At 37.3% G+C, this 13875-nt stretch overlaps 1 protein-coding gene across 4 annotated transcripts in view; it reads left to right on the top strand.

Annotated features, from left to right (window-relative positions):
* Positions 1-5453: 5453 nt before the first annotated feature.
* The window catches only part of LOC127444685 (bifunctional 3'-phosphoadenosine 5'-phosphosulfate synthase 1), a 47269-nt gene continuing 38847 nt past the window's right edge, over positions 5454-13875 (top strand). For 3 of the 4 annotated variants that reach the window (XM_051704214.1, XM_051704213.1, XM_051704212.1), the window contains exons 1-7: positions 5454-5648; positions 6466-6580; positions 7697-7932; positions 8037-8175; positions 8692-8810; positions 9081-9194; positions 13101-13212. In XM_051704214.1, coding sequence (XP_051560174.1) covers positions 5589-5648; positions 6466-6580; positions 7697-7932; positions 8037-8175; positions 8692-8810; positions 9081-9194; positions 13101-13212 — 895 coding nt within the window. In that variant the 5' untranslated portion in view covers positions 5454-5588. Of the gene's footprint in view, positions 5649-5808; positions 5861-6465; positions 6581-7696; positions 7933-8036; positions 8176-8691; positions 8811-9080; positions 9195-13100; positions 13213-13875 lie in introns of all 4 variants that reach the window. The other variant, XM_051704215.1, reaches the window with a different exon arrangement.

The raw sequence follows: 13875 nt of genomic DNA, 5'->3' as shown, positions 1-13875 counted from the left end.
CACACACACACACACACACACAAACTGCCTTTAATATTGTCACATACTGTATGTCTCTAGGCTATAAGCTATTTTCAGTTATGTATTTTACAACTGCAATGTCCAATTTGTTAGATGAGCTCATTAGTTTTATTGTTCATGTTTTTTAGTGAATGCAATTGAATTGTGACCAGAAATTTGAAGCTCCAAAAAACACATAAAGGTAGAATAAAATACTGCCTCAAGTGGTCTCCAGTGGTTTAATCCATGTCTTCTAAAGGGGTATGATAGGTGTGGGCGAGAAACTGATCAATATTTAAGTCTTTTTTCTTTTTTTGTTTACTATAAATTGTTCTCCCTGCCCAGTAGATGGCGATATGCACGAAGAATGCAAACCTCCAAAAACAAAAGAAGAAGAATGTGAAAGTGAAAGTTGAGATTTATAGTAAACAATGACTTAAATATTTATCTGTTTCTCATTCATATCTATTTTATCACTTCAGAAGATATGGATTTAACCACTGGAGTCATATGGAAAAGAAAGTCACACATCTGGGATGGCATGATTCAATGATTTTTGAAAATAATTTTCATTTTTTGGTGAGCTATCCCTTTAAGCATTCAGCTTTAGTGAGGGAAATGCACTCATAAAATCTGCATAATACACTGAAAGAAATAACTAGAAAGATTTACTTAAATTTTATTTCATTATAGTTTTTTATTATTATTATTGGTCTAAAATTAAGAAAAATCAACATAACTTCATGACATAATATTGATTAAAGTGACTGAGCAAATGTAACTTAAACATTTAAGTTAATACAGTAACTTTTACTGTATGAATCTGATGTTCATGGTACTTAAATATACGAAGTAAAATTTAAATGTACTGTACATTTTATTTGAAAATGAGAACATTGTGAACACCAGCTTCAAAAGTTAAGTAATTTCATTAACCTGTGAAAATTACTCAAATTAGCAAACAAATATGACACATTGTAATAATCAGAAAACAATCAATCATATACAGTGCATCCGGAAAGTATTCACAGCGCTTCACTTTTTCCACATTTTGTTATGTTACAGCCTTATTCCAAAATGGATTAAATTCATTATTTTCCTCAAAATTCTATAAACAATACCCCATAATGACAATGTGAAAGAAGTTTGTTTGAAATCTTTGCAAATTTATTAAAAATAAAAAACAAAACAAAAATCACATGTACATAAGTATTCACAGCCTTTGCCATGACACTCAAAATTGAGCTCAGGTGCATCCTGTTTCCACTGATCATCCTTGAGATGTTTCTGCAACTTGATTGGAGTCCACCTGTGGTAAATTCAGCTGATTGAACATGATTTGGAAAGGCACACACCTGTCTATATAAGGTCCCACAGTTAACAGTGCATGTCAGAGCACAAACCAAGCCATGAAGTCCAAGGAATTGTCTGTAGACCTCCGAGACAGGATTGTATCGAGGCACAGATCTGGGGAAGGGTACAGAAAAATTGAAGGTCCCAATGAGCACAGTGGCCTCCATCATCCGTAAATGGAAGAAGTTTGGAACCACCAGGACTCTTCCTAGAGCTGGCCGCCTGGCCAAACTGAGTGATCGGGGGAGAAGGGCCTTAGTCAGGGAGGTGACCAAGAACCCGATGGTCACTCTGACAGAGCTCCAGCCTTTCTCTTTGGAGAGAGGAGAACCTTCCAGAAGAACAACCATCTCTGCAGCACTCCACCAATCAGGGCTGTATGGTAGAGTGGCCAGACAGAAGCCACTCCTCAGTAAAAGGCACATGACAGCCCGCCTGGAGTTTGCCAAAAGGCACCTGAAGGACTCTCAGACCATGAGAAACAAAGATTGAACTCTTTGGCCTGAATGGCAAGCATCATGTCTGGAGGAAACCAGGCACCACTCATCACCTGGCCAATACCATCCCTACAGTGAAGCATGGTGGTGGCAGCATCATGCTGTGGGGATGTTTTTCAGCGGCAGGAACTGGGAGACTAGTCAGGATCGAGGGAAAGATGAATGCAGCAATGTACAGAGACATCCTTGATGAAAACCTGCTCCAGAGCGCTCTGGACCTCAGACTGGGGCGAAGGTTCATCTTCCAACAGGACAACGACCCTAAGCACACAGCCAAGATAACAAAGGAGTGGCTACGGGACAACTCTGTGAATGTCCTTGAGTGGCCCAGCCAGAGCCCAGACTTGAACCCCGATTGAACATCTCTGGAGAGATCTGAAAATGACTGTGCACCGATGCTCCCCATCCAACCTGATGGAGCTTGAGAGATCCTGCAAAGAAGAATGGGAGAAACTGCCCAAAAATTGGTGTGCCAAGCTTGTAGCATCATACTCAAAAAGACTTGAGGCTGTAATTGGTGCCAAAGGTGCTTCAGCAAAGTATTGAGCAAAGGCTGTGAATACTTATGTACATGTGATTTTATTTCGTTTTTTATTTTTAATAAATTTGCAAAGATTTCAAACAAACTTTCACATTGTCATTATGGGGTATTGTTTGTAGAATTTTGAGGAGAATAATGAATTTAATCCATTTTGGAATAAGGCTGTAACATAAGAAAATGTGGAAAAATTGAAGCGCTGTGAATACTTTCCGGATGCACTGTATAATATTATATACAGGAGCATTAATATTTACTTGTTTGAATTGAATACAAATGTAGAATTTACTTAGTATTTTCAGGTTCACACTTTAACTAAATTATTCAACATAGAAAGTACTTAATATTTTCTGCTATATTTACTTCACCAGAAATAATTCAGTGTATTTACACAATATTTGGGAAAGACCCAATCAGTCGTATGCAAAGTCTTTAGTTTTTTTTGTTGTTGTTGTTGTTTGGTATTTGACATACCATGGCAAGTCTGCAATGTTCTACTATAAGGTTTATTCAGTGAGTCATATGCAGAATCAGACAAGCCCAAATAATGATCAGAGATAATGATCAGAGATGGTTTAAAGTGAGTGTTTTTTATGAGAACTCATCCAGCGCCAGTGGCATTCTTACATGCCACACCTTTGTGAATTCTGTTCAGTCCATTGTTTCTATCTAAACAGTTGTCAATGGCCCAGTCCTCCTTTGCATTCAATTAAACAGTACTAGTTTATGTCTGACCCCAGGCATTCCCACATGGACTAAAAACTTCTGGCCTCCTAACCTCCCCTTCTCTCCAAATTCCTGCTTCTCTGGATCATGCAACTTCATTTTCCTTGTTTGTCAGTTCTGGAATGAACTATTGACACCTGTTAAAACAGTGAACGCTCCAGCCACATTCAAATGAAGCCTCAAAAGATATTTAGATATAATTACAAGGTTTCTCTTTCCAATCATGTCATTTAGAAAACACCTGAGGCGATTTCACAATCTGTGGGGTTTCCACAGGGGTTGGATAAAAACAAATAAAAGGCATGTTGACTTGCATAATCTGTCTGTACGGATATTTAGGAAAAGGATCTTCACTTCATTTACAGTCATGGATGCAAACATTGCTCTCCGATTGTTTGTGGCACTGGTTATCACCTCACAGCCGTGCAATACAGAAGGAATATTTCTAAATAAACTAGGTAGGGAGAATGGGGATGTAGTTGTCTACATTTTTTACTCTAGTGTTTATTTTTGAAATTAAAGTTCTATAGAGCATATACCTTAAAGGAATAGTTCACCCAAAAATTTAAAATTCTCTCATCATTTACTCACCCTCACGATCGTGAGACCGTCAATCCACGCATCTTATCAGGTGGCTCGTTGTGCATGACACCGTGGAGACTCTGCATGTGGATGCTCATGCTACTCTCCGCGATCCACACACAATTTACCACGCGCCCCATTGAGAGCGAGAATCACTAATCGTGACCATGAGGAGGTTTCCCATGTGACTCTATCCTCCCTAGCAACCGGGCCAATTTGGTTGCTTAGGAGACCTGGCTGGAGTCACTCAGCACACATTGGATTCGAACTTGCGACTCCAGGGGTGGTAGTCAGCGTCAATACTCGCTGAGATACCCAGGCCCCGGGAGTGAACAGTTCTGTTAACACACAGCCTGGGGTGGTGGTGTGTAGGCACCTTCTAAGGCAAATGAGAACTCTCTTGAAAGCACACCAAGATCAAATTTGTGGTGACCAAGGAAGAAAAGACAATAAAGGATCATGGACAGTTAAATCAATTGTGGGCAGACCCGGAATGGCCAAAGGAAGTTCAGTCTCTACTAGGGGTGTTTGGGGTGCTGTCGACAGTGCAGAACGCTAGATTAGTGTTCACCTCCGAATCCAAATGATTTATGCCATTCTACACTTTTATGTCTGTGGGAAAGCACCTTCTTTCAGAATATACAACAGAGATGCTCCATTCAATTTATTACATAAATTCTGCATGCCTAGCGTCAATGTGGTGGTGGTGAATGAGCACAAACTTTCGATAATGTTACAAGCTGAAACATGTCTCTAATAAAAAAGTTATTATCACTGTACATGGGCAGCTGAATTAATCTAAAATGATATTATAACAATAAATAAGTTCATCGACAAATAATATTACAATGAACATTTTAAATAAATAATAAATAAAAAATATTAATTAACAAATAAATAACATTTATTTTTAAAATGATTTTATAATTATTATACATAAAGTTTTATGACATTAATCGAGAGACTACATATTATATTTTTATTTTTTAAATTAAATTCTCACACAGCAGGAATGTTTGAGTGAACTGCAAAAAAGCTTAAAGGGACAGTTTTGGTCTGTTCTCACCCAGAACTGATTAGATTTCTTCAGAAGACATGGATTAAACCACTGGAGTCTTATGGATTACTTTTATGCTGCCTTTATGTGCCTTTTGGAGCTTCAAAGTTTTGGTCACCGTTCACTTGCATTATATCAACCTGCAGAGCTGAGATATTCCTCTAAAAGTCTTCGTTTGTTTTCAGCAGAATGAACAAAGTCACACACACCTGGGATGGAATAAGGGTGAGTAAATTATGAGAGAATTTTAATTTTTGGGTGAGCTATTCCTTTAATATCAATGTTTAGGTCTCTGAGGATATATTGCATTTAAAAAACAAGTATAATTTCATTACAAACGTTTTATTTATCATTCAGTATTATGATATCAGTCAATATAGGGCACATACATATTTTGTAACACAAGGAAATCTCACAATGAAGAGTATGAAGACTAGACGGACACATGATCTCTGCCTCAAAGCGGCAGTCCAACGCACTTGTTGATACGATGGACCGCGCTCTTGTTTCCCCACCCCTATTCCAATAAATCCCGCCCTTTTATATGCTCATCTAGTTGAACGACTTCTCAACTGTCCAATCACAATCTGCTTTGAATTTACCCTCACTAATCCGATTGGCCAGAGGGCGGGGTCCGGAGGCAAAGGAGGCGGAGCTTGTCCTAATACGGGTGCGCCGCCATCATTTCCTGTGCCTTGCTGTAACCCTCTGCGATTCCTGCTGTAGCTCGAAACACACATAGCGGACCCGGCGTCATAAAAATAACTCATGCACATATCTCACACATAATTTGTTTGTTTGTAAATCTGGGATTCAGCAGCTCAAAATAAACTAAATGGAGACCCCTGGCAACTCGAACAAGAAACAAAAATTGAGTGTTGCGCCTCAGAACTGGGTGAGTAGCACTGATGCTGTCATTCATTCTGTATACTGAGGGATGTTACTGTGTTATTGATGTAATATGCTTGCTCACTGTAACATACTTTGTGTTGTGGATTTGTTATTTGTGTTCATGCTGAATATGACCCACCTCGTTTTGATTCATAATTTGACAGGAACCCAGAATAACCCTTGCTGGTGACATGGAGGTGTTCAGCTGTGATAAATGTATGACAAATATGAGTATAACTATAAACAAAGTTCATGTGCACACATTGGCTAGTTGCCTACCTAGACAGCATTTTTGGGCATCATAGGCATGTGCAGAATTATGGGGTGTCAACTTTTGGACATGCATCATGGTACTAACGTGGTTACTTGGACATAAACCATGGTATTCTTAAAAGTATCTTAGAGTACCATGTCAATACCATGGTTTATGAATGTGGTAAACATTCAGTACCATGTACAAACAGCACTTTTGTGCATTATAGGCACGTGCTGCATTTTTGTGTATCATCACCAAAAAGAACCATGGTATTACCGTTTTTTCTTTTATTTATATATATATATATATATATATATATATATATATATATATATATATATATATATATATTTTTTTTTTTTGGACATTTACTATGGTATTTTTTATTTATTTTTTGTAATGTACCATGTGGTTTAAATTACCATAATGTGGTAAGTGATTATGGTGATCATTCATTATTTCTTGCAATGATTTGATGTACAAAATTGCTTAAAATCTAAGTGCTCCTATTTCCATTAATCAATCAAGATGTTCTCACCATAAGTGCTTACTATCATTTTCACAGGGAATGCAACGAGCCACCAATGTGACCTATCAAGCCCATCATGTGAGCAGAAACAAACGTGGACAGGTTGTCGGGACCAGAGGAGGATTCAGAGGCTGCACAGTGTGGCTTACAGGTATTGTGCCAAACCCCTCTTCCATTTTTCCAAAATAATTATTAAAGGAATAGTTCACCCAAAAAATGATAATTCTCTCATCATTTACTCATCCTCATACCATCCCAGATGTGTTTGACTTTCTTTCTTCTGCAGAACACAAAATGAAGATTTTTAGAAGAATATTTCAGCTCTGTAGGTCCGTATAATGCAAGTGAACGGTGACCAAAACTTTGAAGCTCCAAAAAGTACACAAAGGCAGCATAAACATAATCCATACAACTCCAGTGGTTAAATCCATGTCTTCTGAAGCGATCCAAACGGTTTTGGGTGCGAACAAACCAAAATATAACTCCTTTTTCACTACAGATCTTGTCATTGCAGTCTCTAGGTACAATCATGATTTCAAGCTGGATTACATTTCCTAGTGCTTGATGCATTTGCAGAATGCTAGATGGTGCTAGGAAGTGTAATCAAACTTAAAATCATAATCGCCAAGAAAACTGCTGATGTCAAGATTTATAGTGAAAAAATAAGTTATTCTTTGGTCTGTTCTTACCCAAAACTGATTGGATCGCTTCAGAAGGCATTGATTAAACCACTGGAGTCTTATGGATTACTTTTATGATGCATTTATGTGCTTTCTGGAGCTTCAAAGTTCTGGTCAACATTCACTTGCGTTGTGAGGACCTACAGAGCTGAAAGATTCTTCTAAAAATCTGAAGAAAGTCATACACATCTGGGATGGCTTGAGGGTGAGTAATTGAGGGAATTTTAATTTTTGAGTGAACTATTGCTTTAAAACTAAACTTTAGCTCCAAGATCCAAATTCAACTATAGCAAGTTTACCAACCCTCATAAAAAGTACTGTGACTTATGGTTTGCCATATTCGTATACCTTAGTATTTAAAATATAAATGGTATTGAAAAAACATAATAGTGTTCAATTTTTTTTCTTAAGTATATTTTTATGACCATACCATGGTACTTATTTTTTTGTAAGGGAAACATTTGTTTTGCTGCACTTAACTATTATTAGAAGTGGCTTTTCTTCATTTAGACATATTATTATTATTATTATTATTATTATTATTATTTTGCAAATGTCATAGTGACTTTCCTCTCTTGCATTCTCAGGTTTGTCTGGTGCAGGTAAGACGACGGTCAGCATGGCTCTGGAGGAGTACCTGGTGTGTCATGGCATCCCCTGCTATACTCTGGATGGAGATAACATCAGGCAAGGCTTAAATAAGAACCTAGGCTTCAGCCCTGAAGATCGCGAGGAGAATATTCGGCGTATTGCAGAGGTGGCAAAACTGTTTGCCGACGCTGGGCTTGTGTGTATCGCAAGCTTCATTTCTCCATACAGCAGGGTGAGACCATATGGAGCTGAGTGTATGTGTGATGGAGAGAAGATAAGACTTGTTAAATTCGTGATCAATTGGTTTTTGTGTGCTGTAAATGTACGTTTCCCCAGGACCGTCTGAATGCAAGGAATATCCACGAAGCTGCTGGTCTTCCATTCTTTGAAGTGTTTGTAGATGCTCCTCTGGATGTGTGTGAGCAGAGGGATGTGAAGGGGCTCTATAAGAAAGCTAGAGCTGGAGAAATCAGAGGTAACACTGTATGAAGTGATTTTTGAGAAGGCCGAATCGTGTGTATTTTCTAGAGTCACATAGTCATTTGGCATCAAGGGATGAAACTGAGACACTTATAACCAAGCCAGGCAGAATCTGCTGATATTTATTTATTTATTTTTTTGACACATTTTCTGCAGAATTATTATCTGATACATGCACAGCACATTTGAACTGTTTTGTGATGTACTAGAAAACTAAAGGCCCATTTCAAAATTATTCCAGCTAAAGAGTATGCTGTGTTCTTAATTCCACAATACCTTGTTTGTTGTCATTGAATGAAAAGACTTGCACTAAAGTATGCATCTCCTCCCTTGTTAATACATACTATGAACACCTTTAATACTGTGAATCTGCTTTAACACTTTTCTGCTGGCTTCCTTTGCAATGTTCTTAAGAGTCTATCTGTAACACTCATTTCATTAAGTGCATACTAAGCATGTCAGATTGTTTGATTGGACTTTTGATTTAATGGATTTTTTTTGATCTCATTAGGGTTCACAGGAATAGACTCAGAGTATGAGAAGCCCGAGGCTCCAGAACTGGTGCTAAAGACTGATTCTTGTAGCGTGAACGAGTGCATCCAGCAACTCCTGGACCTTCTTCAGGAGAGGGTACGGTGAATTCTGGCCAAGCCTTAGCTTTGTCTATCTGCCTAATGTCTTTGGAGTTCAGAATCAAACATCTGACTTGGTTTGAATACTTGAGCAGAATGAGCACATTACAAGTGACCAGGTTGCAAGCAATATTTCTGGAAAGGAAATGTGCTGTGTCCCATGTGTTTGCACCTTGTAAGATGATGTATTAAGTCACTATGCAGGATGTCAGCTGACAGCAAACTTTGACATATTTTGCTTCAATGATAATGCCTTTCATGTTTGTAGGACATAGTGCCTGTGGACGCATCCTACGAGGTTAAAGAGTTGTATGTGCCTGAGAACAAGCTGGACTTGGCTAAAGCAGATGCAGAGACTCTTCCAGCTGTGGAGATCAGCAAGGTAACCTCACTCACAACGTAGGTCACTTAACTTTAGATTGGGACACTTGCAGATTGTCTGCACATCCATTGACATGGTAAAGTATGACTGCTCGTCAGGATGTAGATGCTACCAGCTTCTTTTGCAAAGTTAAGGCAGGAGAGCAGAAGCGTGAGCAGTGAGCACATGCAAAGAAGTTTCCTTTTTCACCGTGTACCAAAGTTTAGGTTTTGTGAACTCTGACCTGCAAATTTATATAGTAAAAATACATTGACTAGTAGAGGATGTCACAGACTGACCTCTTGGCTCAATACAAATTTCAAAGCTGTATGGTTCGCAGTGAGGGAAAGTGGAGTAGATAGTATATTTTAACATATTAAATGTTTTATTATTTGTTATTTGTAATTTATTATTTGTTAAAAAGATAAGCCCTAGGGCTTGACATAATTTTAGTGAGTGAGTAATTTTGCAGGCTCAACTTAGACCTTTGCATTTGCATTTGTTCTTATTTGTTGCTGCAAGTGTTTTAAATAAAAAAAAAAAAAAATCGATATATCGCTTTTACAGATTAATCGGTGCCAATAATTGCTTTTTTGGAACTATCGGTTATCAGCAAAAATGTATGCCGATTATTGCTTTTTGGGACTATCGGTTTTTGACATTTATGCCGATAGTTGCTTTTTGGAACTATCGGTTTTTGACATTTATGCCGATAGTTGCTTTTTGGAACTATCGGCTATCAGCAAAAATCTGTGCTGATAGTTGCTTTTTGGAACTATCGGTTTTTGACATTTATGCCGATAGTTGCTTTTTGGAACTATCGGTTTTTGACATTTATGCTGATAGTTGCTTTTTGGAACTATCGGTTTTTGACATTTATGCCGATAGTTGCTTTTTGGAACTATCGGTTTTTGACATTTATGCCGATAGTTGCTTTTTGGAACTATCGGTTTTTGACATTTATGCTGATAGTTGCTTTTTGGAACTATCGGTTTTTGACATTTATGCCGATAGTTGCTTTTTGGAACTATCGGTTTTTGACATTTATGCCGATAGTTGCTTTTTGGAACTATCGGTTTTTGACATTTATGCCGATAGTTGCTTTTTTGGAACTATAGGCTATCAGCAAAAATCTATGCTGATAGTTGCTTTTTGGAACTATCGGTTTTTGACATTTATGCCGATAGTTGCTTTTTGGAACTATCGGCTATCAGCAAAAATCTATGCCGATAGTTGCTTTTTGGAGTTATCACTTTTTGACAAATCTATGCTGATAGTTGCTTTTTGGAACTATCGATTTTTGACCTTTATGCCGATAGTTGCTTTCTGGAACTATTGGTTTTCTGCAAAAATCTATGAGGATTGTTGCTTTTTGGAACTATCGTTTTTTTTACAAAAATTTATGACATTAGTTGCTTTTTGGAACTATCGGTTTTCAATAAAAATCTATGCCGATAATTGCTTTTTGGAACTACCTCATCTGGTGTATATACAGTATATATATATATATATATATATATATATATATATATATATATATATATATATATATATATATATATACACAGTGGTGGCCGAAAATATTGGCACCCTTGGTAAATATGAACAAAGAAAGCTGTGAAAAAAATCTGCATTGTTTATCCTTTTGAGCTTTCATTAAAAAAAAATCACAAAAATCTAACCTTTAATTGAAGTAAAACAATTGAAACAGGGGAAATATCTCATTATTAAATACATATTTTTCTCCAAAACGTATTGGCCACAATTATTGGCACCCTTTTATTCAATACTTTTTGCAACATCCCTTTGCCAAGATAACAGATCTGAGTCTTCTCATATAATACCTAATGAGGTTGGAGAACACCTGGCAAGGGATCAGAGACCATTCCTCCACACATAATCTTTATAGATCCTTCAATTTCAGAGGTCCATGTTGGAGGACTCTCCTTTTCAGTTCACCCCACAGGTTTTCTATGGGGTTCAGGTCAGGGGACTGGGATGGCCATGGCAGAACCTTGATTTTGTGGTCAGTGAACCATTTTTGTGTTGATTTTGATGTGTGTTTTGGATCATTGTCCTGCTGGAAGATCCAGCCAGGGCCCATTGTAAGCTTTCTGGCAGAGGCTGCCAGGTTTTGATTTTTTATCTGTTGGTATTTGGTAAAGTCTGTGATGCCATGTATCTGAACAAGATGCCCAGGACCTCTGGCAGAAAAACAGCCCCACAACATTAAAGATCCAGCACCACATTTAACCATGGGCATTGGGTACTTCTACATCTCTGTGTGCTCCAAACCCATCTCTGGTGTTTGCTGCCAAAAAGCTCCATTTTTGTTTTTTCTGACCATAGATCCTGGGCCCATTTGATGTTCCAATTATGTCTGGCAAACTGAAGATGCTTGAGTTTGTTGTTGGATGAAAGCAGAGGCTTTTTTTCTTGAAACCCTCCCAAACAACTTGTTGTGATGTAGGTGATGTCTGATTGTAGTTTTGGATACTTTCTGACCCCAAGACCCAACTAATTTCTGCAATTCTCCAGCTGTGATCCTTGGAGATTCTTTGGCCACTTGAACCATCCTCCTCACCGTGCGTGGAGACAATAAAGACACGCGTCCTCTTCCAGGTCAATTCTTAAGATCTCCAGTTGATTGGAACTTGTTAATTATTGCCCTGATGGTGGAAATGGGTATTTTCAATGCTTTAGCTATTTTCTTATAGCCATTTTCCATTTTGTGAAGCTCAATAACCTTTTGCCACACATCAGAAATATATTCTTTAGTCTAACCCACTGTGATTGATGATTAAGGGAATTTGGCCTGTGTGTTACCTCATATTTATACCCCTGTGAAACAGGAAGTCATGGCTGAACAATTTCATGTTCCTAGTCACCCAGGTGTACTAAAAAATGTCAAATATGAATGGGAATATACTTCAGATATATTTTACTCATAAGAATTCCTAGTAGTGCTAATAACTGTGCCACACATATATTTGACAAAAATATTTGTTTTTTGATAAAACTTGTGTTGTGTTTGCAATTGTTTGATATCCATTAGAGGATATATTTTTGTGAAGATTTTGAATGAAAGATCAAAAGGATAAACAATAAAGACATGCTTTTCACAGCCTTCTTTGCTCATATTTACCAAGGGTGCCAATATTTTTGGCCACTACTGTGTGTGTGTGTGTGTGTGTATATATATATATATATATATATAAATACACACACACACAAAATGCTTCATCTGGTGAATATATATATATATAGGCTACAAAAAGTTTAATTTGGCAAATATTTATTTACTTATAGTGCATTGTAATTGAGCCAAGTCTCTGTCATTTAAAAATAAGTCCCCGGTGTATTTCGGTGGATTATAGTTAAAAGTCTGCATTATGCACCAAATCTGAATTTTTCTGATTAATATTGGGATTTTGGTTGCATAATAATCTGCTTTTGGGATTTTATTCATTCTGGAATTAATTCTTGTTGCCTCAATGTCTGTGCCCTTCAGAGATTTTTTTTATCATTATATGATTCGATATTAAAAAAAAAACATCGGCCGATTAATCGGTTATTGGCCTTTAAGCTATCTGGCAAAATCCACTCTCTGTTTCTATTTTGAATCATTCATTACATACAGTATTTAAACATATGAAATTTGGGCAAATGTATTAAAGCGCTTTGCATATGAAAGTATAGTTTGTGCCGTTAAAATGTGCTTAGTTTTAAATTTCTTGTTTTCCTCTAGACTTTGATTTATAGACTAGATCTCAGACTCTTAACATGAAACATTGCTTATCGACATTGAGTATCAAAAATCACTTGATTAGTATGGAATTATTAAGCAAATCCCATTAAGCAGTACAATGCAAGCAATGTAGTATTTAGCCTAATGTCTGTTGTATGTTGGTGCTTGTGGTGGGATAGGTGGACATGCAGTGGGTTCAGGTGCTTGCTGAGGGTTGGGCCACTCCTCTGAGCGGCTTCATGAGGGAGAGAGAGTACCTGCAGTGTCTTCACTTCAACTGTCTGCTCGATGGTAAGACCTCACTCACATTTACACTTATAATTGATCTTGTCTGTCAGCAAACAAGAATGATCAGTAAATACCCTCAGTCTTATTTCAGGATTTGTCAGGCAAGGATGACATTTTCAGTTGCTGTGTTTTGTGAACGCATCACTAGAGGGCGATGTTGGATTGGCCACATTTCTGTTGGTGTTAAAACATTCTGATAACTGAAATGCAGTGTGTTTTAGTATTGTAGACATGGATTTAATCTTTTTTGCTTTTAACTGATACCTAGCAACCAATAATGACACAGTGCAAACACATTTCAGAAACATTTAGCAGATTTATAGGGAAAAAAGAAGAAATTTCATTTAGATAACTGTTCAGGCATTTGCTCAATTTCATTCTTCTTTTACTTTTGAGGTTGAGTAAATGATGACTGAATTTTTCTTTCTGGCCGAACTATACCTTTAAATGTCAGTTAGCGGTAGAAACGTAAGAGCAATTGAAACCCGATCATCCAAAATAAAAAGTCGGTACCTTTTTGATTACGAGAACGACAAATGTGCGAGGGGATTTTTAAGCCGTTATGTGGTCCTCATATTTACAGAATTGTATAATTACAGCAATTTCCCACATCAAGCTTGAGTTTCCAAAAAGTGTCAATTTAGTTTTATTGCCTCTTAATACTCC

This window comes from Myxocyprinus asiaticus, chromosome 8 (genome assembly GCF_019703515.2).
Source record: "Myxocyprinus asiaticus isolate MX2 ecotype Aquarium Trade chromosome 8, UBuf_Myxa_2, whole genome shotgun sequence".
NCBI classification, from domain to species: Eukaryota; Metazoa; Chordata; class Actinopteri; order Cypriniformes; family Catostomidae; genus Myxocyprinus; species Myxocyprinus asiaticus.
Note: the sequence above shows the minus strand (reverse complement) of the source record. Positions and strands in the feature narration are given on the sequence as shown.